Source organism: Oncorhynchus kisutch, linkage group LG10 (assembly GCF_002021735.2).
Source record: "Oncorhynchus kisutch isolate 150728-3 linkage group LG10, Okis_V2, whole genome shotgun sequence".
Taxonomy (NCBI): Eukaryota; Metazoa; Chordata; class Actinopteri; order Salmoniformes; family Salmonidae; genus Oncorhynchus; species Oncorhynchus kisutch.
Window position 1 is genome coordinate 12,321,689 of NC_034183.2, and position 23,234 is coordinate 12,344,922.

The 23,234-nt window shown below is 41.0% G+C and overlaps 1 protein-coding gene across 1 annotated transcript in view; it reads left to right on the forward strand.

The window, feature by feature from the left end:
• Positions 1-3,215: 3,215 nt before the first annotated feature.
• Positions 3,216-23,234, forward strand: part of LOC116375766 (trichohyalin-like) — a 30,693-nt gene continuing 10,674 nt past the window's right edge. Inside the window, exons 1-27 of the mRNA XM_031832846.1 lie at positions 3,216-5,466; positions 5,577-5,798; positions 5,960-6,031; positions 6,128-6,178; positions 6,284-6,355; positions 7,437-7,601; positions 7,763-7,834; positions 7,931-7,981; positions 8,087-8,158; positions 9,240-9,404; positions 9,566-9,637; positions 9,734-9,784; positions 9,890-9,961; positions 11,043-11,207; positions 11,369-11,440; positions 11,537-11,587; positions 11,693-11,764; positions 12,846-13,010; positions 13,172-13,243; positions 13,340-13,390; positions 13,496-13,567; positions 14,865-15,029; positions 15,152-15,421; positions 15,603-15,656; positions 16,488-16,907; positions 17,312-17,623; positions 21,149-21,460. Of these exons, the coding sequence (XP_031688706.1) occupies positions 3,216-5,466; positions 5,577-5,798; positions 5,960-6,031; positions 6,128-6,178; positions 6,284-6,355; positions 7,437-7,601; positions 7,763-7,834; positions 7,931-7,981; positions 8,087-8,158; positions 9,240-9,404; positions 9,566-9,637; positions 9,734-9,784; positions 9,890-9,961; positions 11,043-11,207; positions 11,369-11,440; positions 11,537-11,587; positions 11,693-11,764; positions 12,846-13,010; positions 13,172-13,243; positions 13,340-13,390; positions 13,496-13,567; positions 14,865-15,029; positions 15,152-15,421; positions 15,603-15,656; positions 16,488-16,907; positions 17,312-17,623; positions 21,149-21,460 (5,641 nt within the window). The remainder of the gene's footprint in view (positions 5,467-5,576; positions 5,799-5,959; positions 6,032-6,127; positions 6,179-6,283; positions 6,356-7,436; positions 7,602-7,762; positions 7,835-7,930; positions 7,982-8,086; positions 8,159-9,239; positions 9,405-9,565; positions 9,638-9,733; positions 9,785-9,889; positions 9,962-11,042; positions 11,208-11,368; positions 11,441-11,536; positions 11,588-11,692; positions 11,765-12,845; positions 13,011-13,171; positions 13,244-13,339; positions 13,391-13,495; positions 13,568-14,864; positions 15,030-15,151; positions 15,422-15,602; positions 15,657-16,487; positions 16,908-17,311; positions 17,624-21,148; positions 21,461-23,234) is intronic.

The following is a 23,234-nucleotide window of genomic DNA, read 5'->3' on the forward strand; positions in this document are numbered from 1 at the left end:
CATACAAGGAGAAGACTGATCAGAGATGCAGCCAAGAGGACCATGATCACTCTGGATGAACTGCAGAGATCTACAGCTGAGGTGGGAGACTCTGTCCATAGGACAACAATCAGTCGTATATTGCACAAATCTGGCCTTTATGGAAGAGTGGCAAGAAGAAAGCCATTTCTTAAAGATATCCATAAAAAGTGTCGTTTAAAGTTTGCCACAAGCCACCTGGGAGACACACCAAACATGTGGAAGAAGGTGCTCTGGTCAGATGAAACCAAAATTGAACTTTTTGGCAACAATGCAAAATGTTATGTTTGGCGTAAAAGCAACACAGCTTATCACCTTGAACACACCATCCCCACTGTCAAACATGGTGGTGGCAGCATCATGGTTTGGGCCTGCTTTTCTTCAGCAGGGACAGGGAAGATGGTTAAAATTGATGGGAAGATGGATGGAGCCAAATACAGGACCATTCTGGAAGAAAACCTGATGGAGTCTGCAAAAGACCTGAGACTGGAACGGAGATTTGTCTTCCAACAAGACAATGATCCAAAACATAAAGCAAAATCTACAATGGAATGGTTCAAAAATAAACATATCCAGGTGTTAGAATGGCCAAGTCAAAGTCCAGACCTGAATCCAATCGAGAATCTGTGGAAAGAACTGAAAACTGCTGTTCACAAATGCTCTCCATCCAACCTCACTGAGCTCGAAGCTGTTTTGCAAGGAGGAATGGGAAAAAATGTCAGTCTCTGGATGTGCAAAACTGATAGAGACATACCCCAAGCGACTTACAGCTGTAATCGCAGCAAAAGGTGGCGCTACAAAGTATTAACTTAAGGGGGCTGAATAATTTTGCACGCCCAATTTTTCAGTTTTTGATTTGTTAAAAAAGTTTGAAATATCCAATAAATGTCGGTCCACTTCATGATTGTGTCCTACTTGTTGTTGATTCTTCACAAAAAAATAAAGTTTTATATCTTTATGTTTGAAGCCTGAAATGTGGCAAAAGGTCGCAAAGTTCAAGGGGGCCGAATACTTTCGCAAGGCACTGTATCTCAAAATGAGAGAACCACATCAGACTCATCCTTTCATCTCATAGTGAGAGAACCACATCAGACTCATCCTTTCATCTCATAGTGAGAGAACCACACCAGACTCATCCTTTCATCTCATAGTGAGAGAACCACATCAGACTCATCCTTTCATCTCATAGTGAGAGAACCACATCAGACTCATCCTTTCATCTCATAGTGAGAGAAACACACCAGACTCATCCTTTATTCTCATAGTGAGAGAAACACACCAGACTCATCCTTTCATCTCACAGTGAGAGAACCACACCAGACTCATCCTTTCATCTCATAGTGAGAGAACCACACCAGACTCATCCTTTCATCTCATAGTGAGAGAACCACACCAGACTCATCATTTCATCTCATAGTGAGAGAACCACACCAGACTCATCCTTTATTCTAGCCTTCATTAAAATGTGTCTAGGTCAGACAGTGTGGAAATTCAAGATGTGGCTTCACCTCCTAAAATACACTTATTGTCCCTACCTCCCATTCTCTCTCTCTCTCTCTCTCTCTCTCTCTCTCTCTCTATGCTTTGCTCCCATAGGAGAATGATCGAGGCTAAAAGTTCATATTAGCATGGGTAGTGCCATTGAGAGCTTCCACCATTTCAATGTAGTCAACTGGGTGGGACTTCCACTTCATTGGCTGATCTTTCCTGGTGAACTTGTTGTAGTCATGTCCAACGCTCATCTTGACGGATCAGCCAAAAATTACTACTTCAAAATGGAGATAGCCTCAATGGCACTGCCAATGCTGTTAGACGCTATAATGCCACAGACACAAAGAGGAGACCCCTGTCTCTATGTTTGCTCCTCGTCTGAATCTCAGGTGACAAGGGATGTCGTACTATGGCTCAGTTTACACAGGCAGCCCAATTCTGATCTTTGTTTCACGAAATGGTATTTTGACCTGTAAAATATCGAATGTAAAAATATCTGATTTGTACGTTTGTTGATGTGTAACTCTGTGTTGTTGTTTTTGTCGCACTGCTATGCTTTATCTTGGCCAGGTTGCAGTTGTAAATGATAACTTGTTCTCAACTGGCCTACCTGGTTAAATAAAGGTGAAATAAATAAAACTATGAACTTGTAGTCTGTAGTTGCACACAGTGAAGCATTGAGGATGAGTAATTGCATTCTTAGAGTGATGTCATAATGGATCATGCGGTCATAAGAAGATAGAATCCTCTTGCTATTAGGCTAGAATCTTAGGTGGGAGAACATTCCGAGAGAAGATTAGTTGGAGAAGGTCATCATATTGGTAAGTCGTGTTTATACATTTTTCCAAAAGTTATGGTGAATCTACTATAATGGAGAGGACGGTTTTAGGCAAATATGATTATGTTTAAATTAATATTTTCTTGGTTAAAGATTGGTTTGCATTAATTTATCTAAATTGATAACTGTATAATCTGGATTGCGGAACCTATGCTTGATTACTGAGGAGTTTCAATTGATTAGTAATGTCTTAAAACACATTTAACATCATAGTGTAGTATACTATAAACATTTAGAAAAGATTTACACAAAATCTATCGTATAAAGAGAAGTTTGCATAATTGGTTGGTCACAGCTTTATACATTTGGATACAGGGCTGTCTTATGGTGAGATGCAAGATAATGTATTAGAGGCACTATTAGAGGCACTAGAAATGTAGGCATTGATGAAAGACACCGCATAGATTAAATGCTTTAATAGTAGTTTGAATGGCTATAATGAACTGTTAAAAGAGACTTGCTTGATGCCGATGCCGTCTTTAGGTTGTTAAAGGATTTGTTTTCCTTTAGCAGCATCCTATAGGATGCTAAATATTTACGAACTCACTTTTAGAGCTCATTCGTTATGGAAGTGCACAGTATTGGTCAGAGCGACTGGCATGTTGAGGTGGGCCTGCTAAGGAAAGAGGTAGGCCTGCTAAAGCAATGGGCCTGTATGGAGGAGACGAGACGGATAGAGAGACAGAAGATGGAGATGTATGCAGAAGAGAGACAACAGCAGGATTACCAGCATCTGGAGATGAATAGAGAGAAGGTGTTGAAGGAGGTGGAGAGGGACGGACTTGAGAGGATGAAGAGGGAGGAGAAGAAGGAGCTTGCAAAAATAAATCAAATGAAGGATGAAGAGTTGCTGTTAATGGATATTAGAATGAGGGAAAGGGAGAGAGAGATGGAGGAGGAAATGAGGAGGTTCAGGGAGAAATCTGAGAGGCAGAAGGTAGAGAAACAGATGGAGCTCCAGAAGAAGAGACAGGAGGAGAGAGATGAGTGGGAGATATTTGAAAATAAGAGAGTGGAGGAATGGAAAGAGTTTTACAGGAAGGAAGAAGACATCCGAAAGGAAGAGTCATGGATGAAAGCAGAAAGGAAGGCAAATAGAAAGGTGGAAGAAGGAAAGAGAAAGATGGGAGAAGAACAACAGATGCTGAAAAAGCAAGCCAGTCTAACGGAGACACTGAGTGATGGAAAGAGAAGAAACCTGGAAGAGAGAAAGGAAGATGAAAATAATATGGGAGAAAAGTGTGTGAAGGAAGCAAGGGAAGGAGACAGGGGAGAGCTCCTGAAAGAAAAGAGACAGAGACAGATTGCAGAAGAACATTTGACACACATGGAGAAACAAATGATGGAGAGGGAGGGGGAGAGGAAGAGAGAACTTGAGAGTCAGATTAGAGAAGAGAAAAGGAAGCACGAGGAGGAAATAAAAATGAGGAAACTGAAAGAGGATCTAATGAGAGAAAAGAGGCATAGACAGATTGCAGAAGAAAATAGGACACATATGGAGAAACAAATGAGAGAGCTGGAGGAGAGGGAGGAGGAGAGGAAGAGAGAACGTGAGAGTCAGATTAGAGAAGAGAAAAGGAAGCATGAGGAGGAAATAAAAATGAGGAAACTGAAAGAGGACCTAATGAGAGAAAAGAGGCATAGACAGATTGCAGAAGAAAATTTGACACATATGGAGAAACAAATGAGAGAGCTGGAGGAGAGGGAGGAGGACAGGAAGAGAGAACATGAGAGTCAGATTAGAGAAGAGAAAAGGAAGCACGAGGAGGAAATAGAAATGAGGAAACTGGAAGACATGAAGAATGAAATGTTTGGAAAAATTAGAGAGTTGGAGGAGGAGAGGAAGAGAGAACTTGAGAATCAGATTAGAGAAGATATGAGAAAAAGAGAAGAGGAAATGAAAATGAGGAAACTGGAAGAGGACCTAATGAAAGAAAAGAGGCAGAGACAGATTGCAGAAGAAAATTTGACACATATGGAGAAACAAATGAGAGAGCTGGAGGAGAGGGAGGAGGACAGGAAGAGAGAACTTGAGAGTCAGATTAGAGAAGAGAAAAGGAAGCACGAGGAGGAAATGAAAATGAGGAAACTGGAAGACATGAAGAATGAAATGTTTGGAAAAATGAGAGAGTTGGAGGAGAGGATGAAAAAGATGGAAAGACAGCATGCAGAGAAGACCACGATGGAGGAGGAGAAGGAGGAAAGAAAGAGGGTGGAAGACACAGTGAGGATGAAAGAGCTAAACAAGACAGCCTTGGATGTGTGGGAATTTCACTTTGGAAGTCATGAATGTCTGAAACACAGAAGTGATTCAGAATGTTCAGATTGTGATGACAGTAAAAGTGTCAAAGCACACCAGAAGAAGACAGACAAAGGGAAGAATGAAACGATGGAAGCACTCCTGAGCGAGGACGAATTTAACAGTAGTGATGATGATGATGGTTTCACTGAGATGAAACAAAAGGATGGACATAAAAATATGCTTGTTGAGGAGAAGGTAGCTACAAATTGCTGTCAAAATGATCACCCAGGAAAAGTCAAAGTTCAAAATGACCTGGCAGGTGATATAGACTGGTCAGAGAGTGACTACAGCGAGATTGAGGAAATAATCGACAGTGACACTGAGGACATTAGTGAAGAAATAAAGGAAACGGATGAGGAGGAGGAGGTTGAAGATAAGACAGATATTGAGAGTGATGAGAGAACAGTAAGAAATGTGATAAGAAGTGAATGTGATGATGATAAGAGTGGGAAACCAAACATGAAGAAAGGCATGGTTGACAAAGACAATACGGACAACAACGTTGAGAAAGAGAAAACAACCCAAAGCAACACAAAGAGAGAGGAGGGTGAGAGAAAAGAGGTTCATCAAAGCCAAGACACAGAGACATACAAAACCAATGGTGCGACAGAATCTGACGAGCTCACTTTGGCTCCTGGAAAGGGGTCAGATAGCAATGACAGTGAGAGGGTCAAATCCAACCAAGAGAAAGAAAAGGATGACCAAAAGGACACAGGACAGTTAGAGAGTCAGGAGGAGAAGAAGGAGGACAGGATACTTGCTGGAGCAGAGCGAGAGACTCAGCATCCTCAGGAAGACCAATCGGAAACATGCAAAGGTAAAAAAAAAAAAGTTGTTTGGCAACATATGTAAATGATCACTGATCTGTCATTAAATGTAGAGAACTCCACTGATGTCAATGACACTTACCTTTGTCATCTCTTTCAGATTTTTCAATTTTCGCAGCGGCAATGGTTAAGACTCAGGGCCCAGACGAGGATCAACTAGCAGTTGAAGGAAAGACTAACAACACTCAGACAGACCAGGCAGCAAAGGTCAAAGGTGAAAAGGACCTGGATAATGACTGGTCAGAGAGTGACAGTGAGATTGAGGAAATTACAGCTGATTTTGAGATTGATGAGGAAACAGACCAACCAGCAACGTGCGGAGGTAAGAAGGCAGTCAGTGGAATTACAGTGAGGAGTGCTGATCTTGTTTGACAGCATGTGAAAATCATCACTAATATTTTATAATTGTAGGAAACTCCCGTGAAATCATTAACACTTACCTTTTCACCCACATTTTCACACACCATTTTTTTCAAATGTCAGATTACTCCATCTCTATTGCTGAGGAGGTTAAGATTCAGGACCCTGACAAGAATCAACCAGCAAAGCTCAAAGGTAAAAAGGGGACAGACAGAGAATAAAGTGTGATATGTGAGGGTAGTTTCAACACTTTCACTTACACTGACTGTATACCACCTCCCTCTCCTCCAGATTCCTCCATCTTCTTGGCTGGTGTTGAGGTCAAACAGACCCAGAGCAAAGGTCATCTTAGTTTACAGTTCTTTTGTACATTGAAAGTGTTATACAACTGCACCCCCCTCCCCCACTGTTGGTATTAACATCCTTAATTTTCCTATTTCTTGTTAGATGTCTCCTTGGTTGCTGCAGCTGAGTCAAAGACTCTGAAACCTCAGGAGGAGCAGCCAGCAAAGTGTAAAGGTAAAGACCAAAGCCCGGTTTCCCGTTAGCGATGGAACTGAAGCTTACTAGTGTTTAAGTGATGCAACTTTCTTATAACGGCCGAAGATGTCACATGCGTTTCAACAAAACACCACGCAGAGAGAACGTTCACTAAGTGCATTGTTGGAGAAGGTGTAGATATTGATTGAAAGAAAGGCAGGGCTGCTCCTTGATCAGATTTTTCCATTCAAATCTTACCTTAACATTAGAATTATTCCACAGTACTGATGACGGATCAGCTCCCAGAGAGCTATTACCACCTCATGGCTGCAAAATATTGAGGCGGCTTTTTCTGATGCTTACCCTATAATAATGTACTAAATCACAGATAAATTTGGCACATGTAGTTAAACATCATGAAATATATATTGAGGCAACAATTACAGACCGTAAAGTCTACAAATAGAAGTCAATTGACTGAAGATTAAATAGATTTGAATATGATTGAAATACAGGCCTGTGTAGCCTACTGAACTTCGCTTGTTGAATTGCCAAGACATTGATAACTGTTTATTTGTAGTCAACTTCATGCCGAAGTTTTCGTCAGTCACAGAGAGACAGATAAACGTCTTGTTTCTATGTTTAGGGGAGATCTTCTGCGCAGAAGGTGATGTGGAAGGGCAAAAAAAGCATTTAACAAAGCACTTAGCTGAACTACGAGTGGTCTGAGGCAGCATTTTCAACTGCAACTTGACTAATTATGCTTTTGGGAAACAGCTCTGAGATTTAACAATGCTGCTATGAAGGTTCTAATGATTAACATATCCTTATGATGGTTTTGGGAAACAGCTCTGAGATTTACCAAGGCTCCTATGAAGGTTCTAATGATTAACATATCCTTATGATGCTTTTGGGTAACAGCTCTGAGATTTACCAAGGCTCCTATGAAGGTTCTAATGATTATCATATCCTTATGATGCTTTTGGGAAACTGGGACCTGGATTATAACATATTGATACAATGTTGAATGCTGAGATAGTTTATTATCATGTTCAAGGCGCTTCTCTTATTTCTGATTGTCTGTGTGTATTAATGTGCATTCTCTCTATTTTCTTGTCAGATTTGTCTGTGTTTGCTGCAGCCGGAGGAAAGACTCAGGACTCAGCAAAGGTCAAAGGTGAAAAGGACCTGGATAATGACTGGTCAGAGAGTGACAGTGAGATTGAGGAAATTACAGCTGATTTTGAGATTGATGAGGAAACAGACCAACCAGCAACGTGCGGAGGTAAGAAGGCAATCAGTGGAATTACAGTGAGGAGTGCTGATCTTGTTTGACAGCATGTGAAAATCATCACTAATATTTTATAATTGTAGGAAACTCCCGTGAAATCATTAACACTTACCTTTTCACCCACATTTTGACACACCATTTTTTTCAAATGTCAGATTACTCCATCTCTATTGCTGAGGAGGTTAAGATTCAGGACCCTGACAAGAATCAACCAGCAAAGCTCAAAGGTAAAAAGGGGACAGACAGAGAATAAAGTGTGATATGTGAGGGTAGTTTCAACACTTTCACTTACACTGACTGTATACCACCTCCCTCTCCTCCAGATTCCTCCATCTTCTTGGCTGGTGTTGAGGTCAAACAGACCCAGAGCAAAGGTCATCTTAGTTTACAGTTCTTTTGTACATTGAAAGTGTTATACAACTGCACCCCCCTCCCCCACTGTTGGTATTAACATCCTTAATTTTCCTATTTCTTGTTAGATGTCTCCTTGGTTGCTGCAGCTGAGTCAAAGACTCTGAAACCTCAGGAGGAGCAGCCAGCAAAGTGTAAAGGTAAAGACCAAAGCCCGGTTTCCCGTTAGCGATGGAACTGAAGCTTACTAGTGTTTAAGTGATGCAACTTTCTTATAACGGCCGAAGATGTCACATGCGTTTCAACAAAACACCACGCAGAGAGAACGTTCACTAAGTGCATTGTTGGAGAAGGTGTAGATATTGATTGAAAGAAAGGCAGGGCTGCTCCTTGATCAGATTTTTCCATTCAAATCTTACCTTAACATTAGAATTATTCCACAGTACTGATGACGGATCAGCTCCCAGAGAGCTATTACCACCTCATGGCTGCAAAATATTGAGGCGGCTTTTTCTGATGCTTACCCTATAATAATGTACTAAATCACAGATAAATTTGGCACATGTAGTTAAACATCATGAAATATATATTGAGGCAACAATTACAGACCGTAAAGTCTACAAATAGAAGTCAATTGACTGAAGATTAAATAGATTTGAATATGATTGAAATACAGGCCTGTGTAGCCTACTGAACTTCGCTTGTTGAATTGCCAAGACATTGATAACTGTTTATTTGTAGTCAACTTCATGCCGAAGTTTTCGTCAATCACAGAGAGACAGATAAACGTCTTGTTTCTATGTTTAGGGGAGATCTTCTGCGCAGAAGGTGATGTGGAAGGGCAAAAAAAGCATTTAACAAAGCACTTAGCTGAACTACGAGTGGTCTGAGGCAGCATTTTCAACTGCAACTTGACTAATTATGCTTTTGGGAAACAGCTCTGAGATTTAACAATGCTCCTATGAAGGTTCTAATGATTAACATATCCTTATGATGGTTTTGGGAAACAGCTCTGAGATTTACCAAGGCTCCTATGAAGGTTCTAATGATTAACATATCCTTATGATGCTTTTGGGTAACAGCTCTGAGATTTACCAAGGCTCCTATGAAGGTTCTAATGATTATCATATCCTTATGATGCTTTTGGGAAACTGGGACCTGGATTATAACATATTGATACAATGTTGAATGCTGAGATAGTTTATTATCATGTTCAAGGCGCTTCTCTTATTTCTGATTGTCTGTGTGTATTAATGTGCATTCTCTCTATTTTCTTGTCAGATTTGTCTGTGTTTGCTGCAGCCGGAGGAAAGACTCAGGACTCAGCAAAGGTCAAAGGTGAAAAGGACCTGGATAATGACTGGTCAGAGAGTGACAGTGAGATTGAGGAAATTACAGCTGATTTTGAGATTGATGAGGAAACAGACCAACCAGCAACGTGCGGAGGTAAGAAGGCAATCAGTGGAATTACAGTGAGGAGTGCTGATCTTGTTTGACAGCATGTGAAAATCATCACTAATATTTTATAATTGTAGGAAACTCCCGTGAAATCATTAACACTTACCTTTTCACCCACATTTTGACACACCATTTTTTTCAAATGTCAGATTACTCCATCTCTATTGCTGAGGAGGTTAAGATTCAGGACCCTGACAAGAATCAACCAGCAAAGCTCAAAGGTAAAAAGGGGACAGACAGAGAATAAAGTGTGATCTGTGAGGGTAGTTTCAACACTTTCACTTACACTGACTGTATACCACCTCCCTCTCCTCCAGATTCCTCCATCTTCTTGGCTGGTGTTGAGGTCAAACAGACCCAGAGCAAAGGTCATCTTAGTTTACAGTTCTTTTGTACATTGAAAGTGTTATACAACTGCACCCCCCTCCCCCACTGTTGGTATTAACATCCTTAATTTTCCTATTTCTTGTTAGATGTCTCCTTGGTTGCTGCAGCTGAGTCAAAGACTCTGAAACCTCAGGAGGAGCAGCCAGCAAAGTGTAAAGGTAAAGACCAAAGCCCGGTTTCCCGTTAGCGATGGAACTGAAGCTTACTAGTGTTTAAGTGATGCAACTTTCTTATAACGGCCGAAGATGTCACATGCGTTTCAACAAAACACCACGCAGAGAGAACGTTCACTAAGTGCATTGTTGGAGAAGGTGTAGATATTGATTGAAAGAAAGGCAGGGCTGCTCCTTGATCAGATTTTTCCATTCAAATCTTACCTTAACATTAGAATTATTCCACAGTACTGATGACGGATCAGCTCCCAGAGAGCTATTACCACCTCATGGCTGCAAAATATTGAGGCGGCTTTTGCTGATGCTTACCCTATAATAATGTACTAAATCACAGATAAATTTGGCACATGTAGTTAAACATCATGAAATATATATTGAGGCAACAATTACAGACCGTAAAGTCTACAAATAGAAGTCAATTGACTGAAGATTAAATAGATTTGAATATGATTGAAATACAGGCCTGTATAGCCTACTGAACTTCGCTTGTTGAATTGCCAAGACATTGATAACTGTTTATTTGTAGTCAACTTCATGCCGAAGTTATCGTCAGTCACAGAGAGACAGATAAACGTCTTGTTTCTATGTTTAGGGGAGATCTTCTGCGCAGAAGGTGATGTGGAAGGGCAAAAAAAGCATTTAACAAAGCACTTAGCTGAACTACGAGTGGTCTGAGGCAGCATTTTCAACTGCAACTTGACTAATTATGCTTTTGGGAAACAGCTCTGAGATTTAACAATGCTCCTATGAAGGTTCTAATGATTAACATATCCTTATGATGGTTTTGGGAAACAGCTCTGAGATTTACCAAGGCTCCTATGAAGGTTCTAATGATTAACATATCCTTATGATGCTTTTGGGAAACAGCTCTGAGATTTACCAAGGCTCCTATGAAGGTTCTAATGATTATCATATCCTTATGATGCTTTTGGGAAACTGGGACCTGGATTATAACATATTGATACAATGTTGAATGCTGAGATAGTTTATTATCATGTTCAAGGCGCTTCTCTTATTTCTGTTTGTCTGTGTGTATTAATGTGCATTCTCTCTATTTTCTTGTCAGATTTGTCTGTGTTTGCTGCAGCCGGAGGAAAGACTCAGGACTCAGCAAAGGTCAAAGGTGAAAAGGACCTGGATAATGACTGGTCAGAGAGTGACAGTGAGATTGAGGAAATTACAGCTGATTTTGAGATTGATGAGGAAACAGACCAACCAGCAACGTGCGGAGGTAAGAAGGCAGTCAGTGGAATTACAGTGAGGAGTGCTGATCTTGTTTGACAGCATGTGAAAATCATCACTAATATTTTATAATTGTAGGAAACTCCCGTGAAATCATTAACACTTACCTTTTCACCCACATTTTGACACACCATTTTTTTCAAATGTCAGATTACTCCATCTCTATTGCTGAGGAGGTTAAGATTCAGGACCCTGACAAGAATCAACCAGCAAAGCTCAAAGGTAAAAAGGGGACAGACAGAGAATAAAGTGTGATATGTGAGGGTAGTTTCAACACTTTCACTTACACTGACTGTATACCACCTCCCTCTCCTCCAGATTCCTCCATCTTCTTGGCTGGTGTTGAGGTCAAACAGACCCAGAGCAAAGGTCATCTTAGTTTACAGTTCTTTTGTACATTGAAAGTGTTATACAACTGCACCCCCCTCCCCCACTGTTGGTATTAACATCCTTAATTTTCCTATTTCTTGTTAGATGTCTCCTTGGTTGCTGCAGCTGAGTCAAAGACTCTGAAACCTCAGGAGGAGCAGCCAGCAAAGTGTAAAGGTAAAGACCAAAGCCCGGTTTCCCGTTAGCGATGGAACTGAAGCTTACTAGTGTTTAAGTGATGCAACTTTCTTATAACGGCCGAAGATGTCACATGCGTTTCAACAAAACACCACGCAGAGAGAACGTTCACTAAGTGCATTGTTGGAGAAGGTGTAGATATTGATTGAAAGAAAGGCAGGGCTGCTCCTTGATCAGAGTTTTCCATTCAAATCTTACCTTAACATTAGAATTATTCCACAGTACTGATGACGGATCAGCTCCCAGAGAGCTATTACCACCTCATGGCTGCAAAATATTGAGGCGGCTTTTTCTGATGCTTACCCTATAATAATGTACTAAATCACAGATAAATTTGGCACATGTAGTTAAACATCATGAAATATATATTGAGGCAACAATTACAGACCGTAAAGTCTACAAATAGAAGTCAATTGACTGAAGATTAAATAGATTTGAATATGATTGAAATACAGGCCTGTGTAGCCTACTGAACTTCGCTTGTTGAATTGCCAAGACATTGATAACTGTTTATTTGTAGTCAACTTCATGCCGAAGTTTTCGTCAGTCACAGAGAGACAGATAAACGTCTTGTTTCTATGTTTAGGGGAGATCTTCTGCGCAGAAGGTGATGTGGAAGGGCAAAAAAAGCATTTAACAAAGCACTTAGCTGAACTACGAGTGGTCTGAGGCAGCATTTTCAACTGCAACTTGACTAATTATGCTTTTGGGAAACAGCTCTGAGATTTAACAATGCTCCTATGAAGGTTCTAATGATTAACATATCCTTATGATGGTTTTGGGAAACAGCTCTGAGATTTACCAAGGCTCCTATGAAGGTTCTAATGATTAACATATCCTTATGATGCTTTTGGGAAACAGCTCTGAGATTTACCAAGGCTCCTATGAAGGTTCTAATGATTATCATATCCTTATGATGCTTTTGGGAAACTGGGACCTGGATTATAACATATTGATACAATGTTGAATGCTGAGATAGTTTATTATCATGTTCAAGGCGCTTCTCTTATTTCTGATTGTCTGTGTGTATTAATGTGCATTCTCTCTATTTTCTTGTCAGATTTGTCTGTGTTTGCTGCAGCCGGAGGAAAGACTCAGGACTCAGCAAAGGTCAAAGGTGAAAAGGACCTGGATAATGACTGGTCAGAGAGTGACAGTGAGATTGAGGAAATTACAGCTGATTTTGAGATTGATGAGGAAACAGACCAACCAGCAACGTGCGGAGGTAAGAAGGCAATCAGTGGAATTACAGTGAGGAGTGCTGATCTTGTTTGACAGCATGTGAAAATCATCACTAATATTTTATAATTGTAGGAAACTCCCGTGAAATCATTAACACTTACCTTTTCACCCACATTTTGACACACCATTTTTTTCAAATGTCAGATTACTCCATCTCTATTGCTGAGGAGGTTAAGATTCAGGACCCTGACAAGAATCAACCAGCAAAGCTCAAAGGTAAAAAGGGGACAGACAGAGAATAAAGTGTGATCTGTGAGGGTAGTTTCAACACTTTCACTTACACTGACTGTATACCACCTCCCTCTCCTCCAGATTCCTCCATCTTCTTGGCTGGTGTTGAGGTCAAACAGACCCAGAGCAAAGGTCATCTTAGTTTACAGTTCTTTTGTACATTGAAAGTGTTATACAACTGCACCCCCCTCCCCCACTGTTGGTATTAACATCCTTAATTTTCCTATTTCTTGTTAGATGTCTCCTTGGTTGCTGCAGCTGAGTCAAAGACTCTGAAACCTCAGGAGGAGCAGCCAGCAAAGTGTAAAGGTAAAGACCAAAGCCCGGTTTCCCGTTAGCGATGGAACTGAAGCTTACTAGTGTTTAAGTGATGCAACTTTCTTATAACGGCCGAAGATGTCACATGCGTTTCAACAAAACACCACGCAGAGAGAACGTTCACTAAGTGCATTGTTGGAGAAGGTGTAGATATTGATTGAAAGAAAGGCAGGGCTGCTCCTTGATCAGATTTTTCCATTCAAATCTTACCTTAACATTAGAATTATTCCACAGTACTGATGACGGATCAGCTCCCAGAGAGCTATTACCACCTCATGGCTGCAAAATATTGAGGCGGCTTTTGCTGATGCTTACCCTATAATAATGTACTAAATCACAGATAAATTTGGCACATGTAGTTAAACATCATGAAATATATATTGAGGCAACAATTACAGACCGTAAAGTCTACAAATAGAAGTCAATTGACTGAAGATTAAATAGATTTGAATATGATTGAAATACAGGCCTGTATAGCCTACTGAACTTCGCTTGTTGAATTGCCAAGACATTGATAACTGTTTATTTGTAGTCAACTTCATGCCGAAGTTATCGTCAGTCACAGAGAGACAGATAAACGTCTTGTTTCTATGTTTAGGGGAGATCTTCTGCGCAGAAGGTGATGTGGAAGGGCAAAAAAAGCATTTAACAAAGCACTTAGCTGAACTACGAGTGGTCTGAGGCAGCATTTTCAACTGCAACTTGACTAATTATGGTTTTGGGAAACAGCTCTGAGATTTAACAATGCTCCTATGAAGGTTCTAATGATTAACATATCCTTATGATGGTTTTGGGAAACAGCTCTGAGATTTACCAAGGCTCCTATGAAGGTTCTAATGATTAACATATCCTTATGATGCTTTTGGGAAACAGCTCTGAGATTTATCAAGGCTCTTATGAAGGTTCTAATGATTAACATATCCTTATGATGCTTTTGGGAAACAGCTCTGAGATTTATCAAGGCTCTTATGAAGGTTCTAATGATTAACATATCCTTATGATGCTTTTGGGAAACAGCTCTGAGATTTACCAAGGCTCCTATGAAGGTTCTAATGATTAACATATCCTTATGATGCTTTTGGGAAACAGCTCTGAGATTTATCAAGGCTCCTATGAAGGTTCTAATGATTAACATATCCTTATGATGCTTTTGGGAGACTGGGACCTGGATTATAAGATATTGATACAATGTTGAATGCTGAGATAGTTTATTAGGATGTTCAAGGCGCTTCTCTTATTTCTGTTTTTCTGTGTGTATTAATGTCCATTCTCTCTCTTTTCTTGTCAGATTTGTCTGTGTTTGCTGCAGCCGGAGGAAAGACTCAGGACTCAGCAAAGGTCAAAGGTGAAAAGGACCTGGATAATGACTGGTCAGAGAGTGACAGTGAGATTGAGGAAATTACAGCTGATTTTGAGATTGATGAGGAAACAGACCAACCAGCAACGTGCGGAGGTAAAAAGGCAGTCAGTGGAATTACAATGAGGAGTGCTGAGCTAGTTTGACAGCATGTTCAAGGTGTTATGTCTGTCTAGTAATGTACTTTCTCTACCTTCTCTTGTCTGTGTTTGCTGCAGCTGGAGGACAGACTCAGAACACTCAGACAGACCAGGCCACAAAGGTCAAAGGTGAACAGGACCTGGACATTGACTGGTCAGAGAGTGACTATGACAGTGAGGGAACAATGGATAGTGACAAAGAGTTCATAGATAAAGACGAATGGACAAAATGGAGCATGGACATTGAGGAAAAGAAAGCGTGTACACAAGTCCAACATGATGGAAATACAGCTGAGAGAGACATCATAAACCAAGAGAAGAAAAAGGTCCAGCCAGCAAAATGCAAAGGTGAGAGAGAGAGAGAGAGAGAGAGAGAGAGAGAGAGAGAGAGAGAGAGAGAGAGAGAGAGAGAGAGAGAGAGAGAGAGACCACACTAGATGATAAGGAGAAGTTCAGATTGTGAAGTGAGCATGAATTCCCTCAGTATGTTTATCAATCGTTCCTCTTGCCCACCTCTCTCCCCCGACAGATTTATCCATCTTTTCAGCTGGTGCTCAGACTCAGCAGACCCAGCAGTGCAAAGGTAAGAAAGAGGATGGGTGCAGCATTATGAATTGCTGTGTCACATAAGACCCACTACCCACTGGGCAAAAACTGGTTGAATCAGCCTTCTTTCTACAAAATAATTATCTATTTTATGACATGACATTGAATCAATATGGAAAACGACTTGGATTTGCAAAACGTCATCAATGTAAAGGAATTTCAGGATGTTTTTTTCCACACAGCTTTTCATCTAAATCCAATTACATGGTTTACATTTAGTTGATTTCACATTAGTTGTCAACTGAATCAAATGTAAATTAAAACTAGACTTTAAACTGACATCTGTGTCCAGTGGATAATATATATTTTATTTTCATGTCATCTTAGTTTACAGTTATTTTGTACACTGAAACCATTAAGTCTATGGTAGTCACACATTCATATTTGGATTGCAGCCTACTACATGAATACATTGATCTGTTGGACCATTGATATTCAAACTGTCCTACAACTTGTTTAGTAAACTACATTGAGTTTAGTTCATTTGAAAGCATGTTCAGTATGAAAGCATCGTCAACACTGTACATCTTTTAGTGTTTATGGTATTATTATCAAACACACTCCTTTTGATATTAACTCCAGTCATTTTACTTTATCTTGTCAGATGTCTCCATAGTTACTGCAACTGAGTCAAAGACTCTGAAACCTCAGGAGGACCAGCCAGCAATGTGCAAAGGTGAAAAGGTCTAGAATTACCATATTGATGCAATGATGAGTGCTGAGCTAGCTTGAAAGCTGTCTCTGTATTGTATCTGTTATATATCTGTCTATATCTGTTCCTCTTTTCTCTTGTCTGTGTTTGCTGCAGCTGGAGGAAAGACTCAGAACACTCAGACAGACCAGGCAACAAAGGTCAAAGGTGAACAGGACCTGGACATCGACACAGACTGGTCAGAGAGTGACTATGATAGTTACGATGAATTCATAACTGAAGAAGTATGGCAAAAGTGGAAAGAGGACAATGAGAAGAAAAGACTAAACAAAGATGACACAGTTACACCATTACCGAATACAGATAGGATTGATGGAGAGGTCTCAAGAGAAAAGATTGGAAAGATAAACCAAGAGCAGAGGGCTGCAGCCGAGGGAAAGACTCAGAACCCTCAGACATATCAGCCAGTAAAGGTCAAAGGTGAAAATGACCTGACAAGTGGGGGAATGAACCAAGAGAAGACAGAGATAGAGGTCCTTCAGAGGTCTCGTCAGGAACAGCCAGCTAAGTGTAAAGGTCAGGAGGGTTGGAGGACCATGCTATAACCAGTAGAGCTGTCTTTTTACATTTAACATTTACATTTTAGTCATAGAGCAGATGATCTTATTCAGAGCGACTATACTGGCCCCCCGTGGGAATCGAAAACACAACCCTGGTGTTGCAAGCACTATGAAATACCAACTGAGACACACTAGGCTCTAAATAACAGAGATGATGTTTATTTCCAATCCTCTCTCTCTCTCTCTCTCTCTCTCTCTCTCTCTCTCTCTCTCTCTCTCTCTCTCTCTCTCTCTCTCTCTCTCTCTCTCCTCTCTCTCTGTCTGTCTGCCTGTCTGTCTGTCTCTCTGTCTGTCTGTCTGTCTGTCTGTCTGTCTGTCTGTCTGTCTGTCTGTCTGTCTCTCTGTCTCTCTGTCTCTCAGGCATGGCCAAGGTACCCCCGGTTCAGCAGGCCAAAGTGAGTTATAAAAGTGAGATTGTCCAAAAGAAAGATGGGAATGACAAAGTGACAGAGCCAAAGACAGATGCAGAGCTCATTATGGAAAAATATGAGAGGATGGTGGAAGAGGGGAGACGGGGGCCTGGTCAGAAGGATAGGAGAGATAAAGACATGGCCAAAGAGTCTAAAGAAGAGCAGCGCAGGCTGAGGAATGAGAAGGCCCTTCAGGATCACCTGGACAGTGTAGAGAATCAGGAAGGGACAAGCAAACAGACCAGACAACCACAGTGTATAGGTAGGACCAGGCAAAGTGACAGGGGACTCGAACAGAAAACATTTCATTCTCTGTGGTTTAATAGCGTAGAGCACCATTGTTCTCTCCCAAAAGTTAGGTTGGTGAGTAAAACCCGTAAATTAAAATAAGTACAAATAAATACATTTGAACTGCATCAGGGATGGCGTACACAGATGTTTCGGCTTTGCAGCCTCCTTCAGGGTGGTTTAGCATCACATTGTACTGAGACGACGCCATCTTAATCCTCATGGGGAGGCTAATAAAACTATTACATTTAAGTAACAGCAGTGTATCTCACTAAGGTACTGAGTTATGTGTGACTGCAGTTTATTAACACAGTACTCCTCTAGTGCATTGAAACAGTTTATAGAACCTAACTATAATTTTATTGTTGTGTGTTGTTGTCCTATCAAATTTCCATTCATGTATATTCCTTTCTGTCCTTAGATTACTCTATTTTCACTGCATCAGGGCTAAAGAGCAAGGACCCGAATGATCAACAGCCAGTAAAATACAAAGGTAAAACATGAAGGGGGACAGAGAGTGACAGACTTTTCACAAAGTATTTGATGGCATAGTGAGGTGTCGGTAAAAAGGATGAGAGATATAGAGACAGACAGACAGACAGACAGACAGACAGACAGACAGACAGACAGGCAGGCAGGCAGAGAGAGAGAGAGAGAGAGAGAGAGAGAGAGAGAGAGAGAGAGAGAGAGAGAGAGAGAGAGAGAGAGAGAGACCACACAAGCACACTATAGGCTCTAGTTCTCAATTGGAATAGAACTGTTTGATGTCTATTTCAGGAATCATGGCTGATGTTTGTTTGGATCATTTTCTTTCTATCTATATATTTGTCACTCTGTCTATATCTCTTTCTCTCTCTTAAACGCGTTCGCACGCACACGCACACGCACACGCACACGCATTCACTCTGTTTTCCTCTATCTATCTCTTTCTCTCTCTTAAACGCGTTCGCACGCACACGCGTTCACTCTGTTTTCCTCTATCTATCTCTATCTCTGTCTCTCTCTCTCTCTCTCTCTCTCTCTCTCTCTCTCTCTCTCTCTCTCTCTCTCTCTCTCTCTCTCTCTCTCTCTCTCTCTCTCTCTCTCAGATTACTCCATCTTCTCTGTGGGCCAACAGGGGGTTGCAGAGCCCCCTCCAGGCCAGCAGAATAGGACAACCAACCCCTGCAAAGGTAATAACAAGAGCAGTTTGATTCATCGGCTCATCAATAAGAATGTATAAGAGCAGCCATTTTTAATAATCTTCAACAACCCCAGAGTCTCTTCCCCCTTATCCCCCGTCTCTCTCTCAATTCAATTCAAATGGATTTATTGACATGGGAAACATAAGCAAGTGAAGTAGATAATAAACACAAGTGAAATAAACAATCACAAATTAACAGTAAATATTACGTTCACAAAAGTTTCAAAGGAATAGAGACATTTAAAATGTCATATTATGGCTATGTACAGTGTTATAAGTACAAAAGGGAAAATAAATAAACATAAATATGGGTTGTATTTACAATGGTGTTTGTTTTTCACTGGTTGCCCTTTTCTTGTGGCAACAGGTCACATATATTGCTGCTTTGATGAGGGAAATATGTGTCTCTAATATGGTCATACATTTGTCAGGAGGTTAGGAAGTGCAGCTCAGTTTCCACCTCATTTTGTGGGCAGTGTGCACATAGCTTGTCTTCTCTTGAGAGCCAGGTCTGCCAACGGCGGTCTTTCTCAATAGCAAGGCTATGCTCACCTAGTGTGTACATAATCAATGCTAATCTCTCTGTCTCTCTCTCTCTGTCTCTCTCTCTCTCTCTCTTTCTCTCTCTCTCTCTCTCTCTCTCAGATGTCTCTATATTTGCAGCTGGGAAAAATCGTTTGGCTAAAGTCTTGAAACCCCTTGTGCGGAAAAAAATGAAGTCAGAATGCATAGGTAAGAGAGGAGAATGTTACAACTGATAAGTGAAGTTTGTTTGACACAGTATTACATGATTCTAACAGTGATATTTTTTGTTGGGTCTTTTTTCAGTTCCTGACGTTTTCCTTGCTAAGAAGTGACCTCTGCAATTTGAAAAATATTTTCTGAAATTCATTTTCATTCTTTCCCTTGTTTTCTATATACATTTTTAAATTCTTCAAGCATTATAAAATAATAAAATCATTTTATCATCAATGGTTTGTGTGTGCACATTGTTTTTAAGGGTCAGGTCAAGACCAATTCTGTGTTCTGTGTTTTGCTAGAGAGAAACAGTATGGATACTGTCCCAGATTCCTAACCTCTAGGGTTTGCAAAGTCTTTCAAAAAAACATTCACCAGCCTTAGATTCTCCAATGTTTTTTTTGTCACACTAGACTTGAAAGATATGCTAACAGAATTGAGCGTGCCAGAGAAAATGGTCTCTAATGTACCCACAGTTTAGTACTCAAAGCATTCTTTCTCTCTTTAGGATTGTCACAGATGGTTGTGGCCATAGAGCTCGCCAGTTTGTAGTCCTAAAAACTGGAAATGAAACCTTGTGGTACAGATAGGGGTCTACCTGTGCCTGAGCACCTTAGTTTAAATATCAACAGTACTGCCCCAGCAGCATACCATTTGATTAACACTTGATAACACTTGATTTACATCATCATCAATTCTCGGTCTGGTTGGACTTCATGCAGCAGAGAGAGGCAGAAAGACATAGAGAGGAGTGGTTGCATCTCCGACCCTCCGACCCATGTCCACCCCTTCTTCAGTCGGGAGTTGCACGTGTGTGTCAGGGCAGCAGCAACACAGGTAGTCTACACTCTAGCAAACCATCATATACTAACATATCTCATAGTGAGAGAACCACATCAGACTCATCCTTTCATCTCATAGTGCGAGAACCACACCAGACTCATCCTTTCATCTTATAGTGAGAGAACCACACCAGACTCATCCTTTCATCTCATAGTGAGAGAACCACACCAGACTCATCCTTTTATCTCATAGTGAGAGAACCACACCAGACTCATCCTTTCATCTCATAGTGAGAGAACCACACCAGACTCATCCTTTCATCTCATAGTGAGAGAACCACACCAGACTTATCCTTTCATCTCATAGTGAGAGAACCACACCAGACTCATCCTTTCATCTCATAGTGAGAGAACCACACCAGACTCATCCTTTCATCTCATAGTGAGAGAACCACATCAGACTCATCCTTTCATCTCGTAGTGAGAGAACCACACCAGACTCATCCTTTCATCTCATAGTGAGAGAACCACACCAGACTCATCCTTTCATCTCACAGTGAGAAAACCACATCAGACTCATCCTTTATTCTAGCCTTCATTAAAAAGTGTCCAGGTCAGACAGTGTGGAAATTCAAGATGTGGCTTCACCTCCTAAAAGACACATATAGTCCCTACCTCCCATCCCCTCTCTCTCTCTCTCTCTGTCTCTCTCTCTCTCTCTCCCTCTCTCTCTCTCTCTCTCTGTGTCTCTCTCTCTGTCTCTCTCTCTCTCTCTCTCTCTCTCTCTCTCTCTCAGGCATGACCAAGGTCCCCCCGGGTCAGCAGGCCAAAGTGAGTAATAAAAGTGAGATTGTCCAAAAGAAAGATGGGAATGACAAAGTGACAGAGCCAAAGACAGATGCAGAGCTCATTATGGAAAAATATGAGAGGATGGTGGAAGAGGGGAGACGGGGGCCTGGTCAGAAGGATAGGAGAGATAAAGACATGGCCAAAGAGTCTAAAGAAGAGCAGCGCAGGCTGAGGAATGAGAAGGCCCTTCAGGATCACCTGGACAGTGTAGAGAATCAGGAAGGGACAAGCAAACAGACCAGACAACCACAGTGTATAGGTAGGACCAGGCAAAATGACAGGGGACTCGAACAGAAAACATTTCATTATCTGTGGTTTAATAGCGAAGAGCTCCATTACTCTCTCCCAAAAGTTAGGTTGGTGCGTAAACCCGTAAATTCAAATAAGTAAAAATCAGACACAGAGAGAGACAGACAGACAGAGAGAGAGAGAGAGAGAGATAAAGCCCCTTGAATTGAATTGAGAGACAGAGAGAGAGAGTGAGACAGAGAGAAATAGAGAGGCAGACTGACTGACAGAGAGAGAGAAACAGAGGCAGAGAGAGAGAGTGAGACAGAGAGAAATAGAGAGGCAGACTGACTGACACAAAGAGAGAAACAGAGACATACCACACAAGTGCACTATAGGCTCTGTTTACTCAGGTCTATTTTAGGACTTAATTAATTTACTGTATGTCTGCCTCTATCACTGTCTCTGTCTGTCTGTCTGTCTGTCTGTCTGTCTGTCTGTCTGTCTGTCTGTCTGTCTGTCTGTCTGTCTGTCTGTCTGTCTGTCTGTCTGTCTGTCTGTCTGTCTGTCGGTTAGTCGGTTAGTCGGTCGGTCTCTCTCTCGCCCCACTCTCTATCTCTAGCCCCCTCTCTCTCTTTCTCTTTATCTATCTCTATCTTTATCTATCTCTCTATCTATCTCTCACCTCCCCCCCTCTCTCTCTCACTTGTCCTCTCTCTGTCTCTGTGCATGCCAATACATCAGCTTAATAGAGATACAAGTAAAATGCCTATATGTCAGCATGAATACATTTTCAAACACATATTCTCAGCTGCATAATGGTGTGGGATAGTGCCGTCTAGTTCAGGATGTGATCAATAATCCAGTCATTGCACAGTCTAAAGTAGGTGTATATAGAAATCAGCAACAGGGATGCCTGCCTGACAGCCATTATGAGTATGTACCATATGTTATTGGGAAATAGGTTCTGGGGTATCCTTGCCAATTGGATAAGGAGACAAAGCAAGGAGACGAGGAAAATATACTAGGAAAGAAAGTCAGCTCTCATTGCTGGGAAACATCACGAGATATGCACCCTGATGTCAAACGTACCCATAGATGGCAGTTCTCTCTCCATACAAACTGTGAGGGTTGCATGAAAGCTCAGCTGAAATGAACAGGCTCAGATATGCCCCCAGTTGCCAGATTGACAGTTGCCAGATTGACGGTTGGCAGATTGACGGTTGCCAGATTGAGATTTACCTCTAATGCTCTGGCTCATCTATCCAGACTAGGGGGGATTTCTCCTGAGCTTCCTCTTCAGAAGTGTGCATCACTTCATTGTCATTTCATGAGGGAGTTGGGGAAAACTTATGATCTTCTGCATTTGTTGCTTAAAACAGAGTATGTTACAAAAGGTGTGTTTGATGCCATTTTGTGTTAATCTGTAGATGTCTTGTTGGCACAGATACAATTTAATAGGCAGTTTAGTTATTACAAATATCTGGTTAGCACAGATACAACTTAATAGGTCATTTAGTTATTGTGTAAATGTCTGGCTAGCACAGATACAACTTAATAGGTCATTTAGTTATTGTGTAAATGTCTGGCTAGCACAGATACAACTAAATAGGTCATTTAGTTATTGTGTAAATGTCTGGCTAGCACAGATACAACTAAATAGATAATTTAGTTAACATCACTATATCAGGAGGATGTTGCATATTCATGAGCACACAGTACAGTCAGCAAATTTAAACCTTCATACATGTTGACATCAACCAAAGGTTGGTATGATATTTACACATCATTTGTTAGCCTGCAGA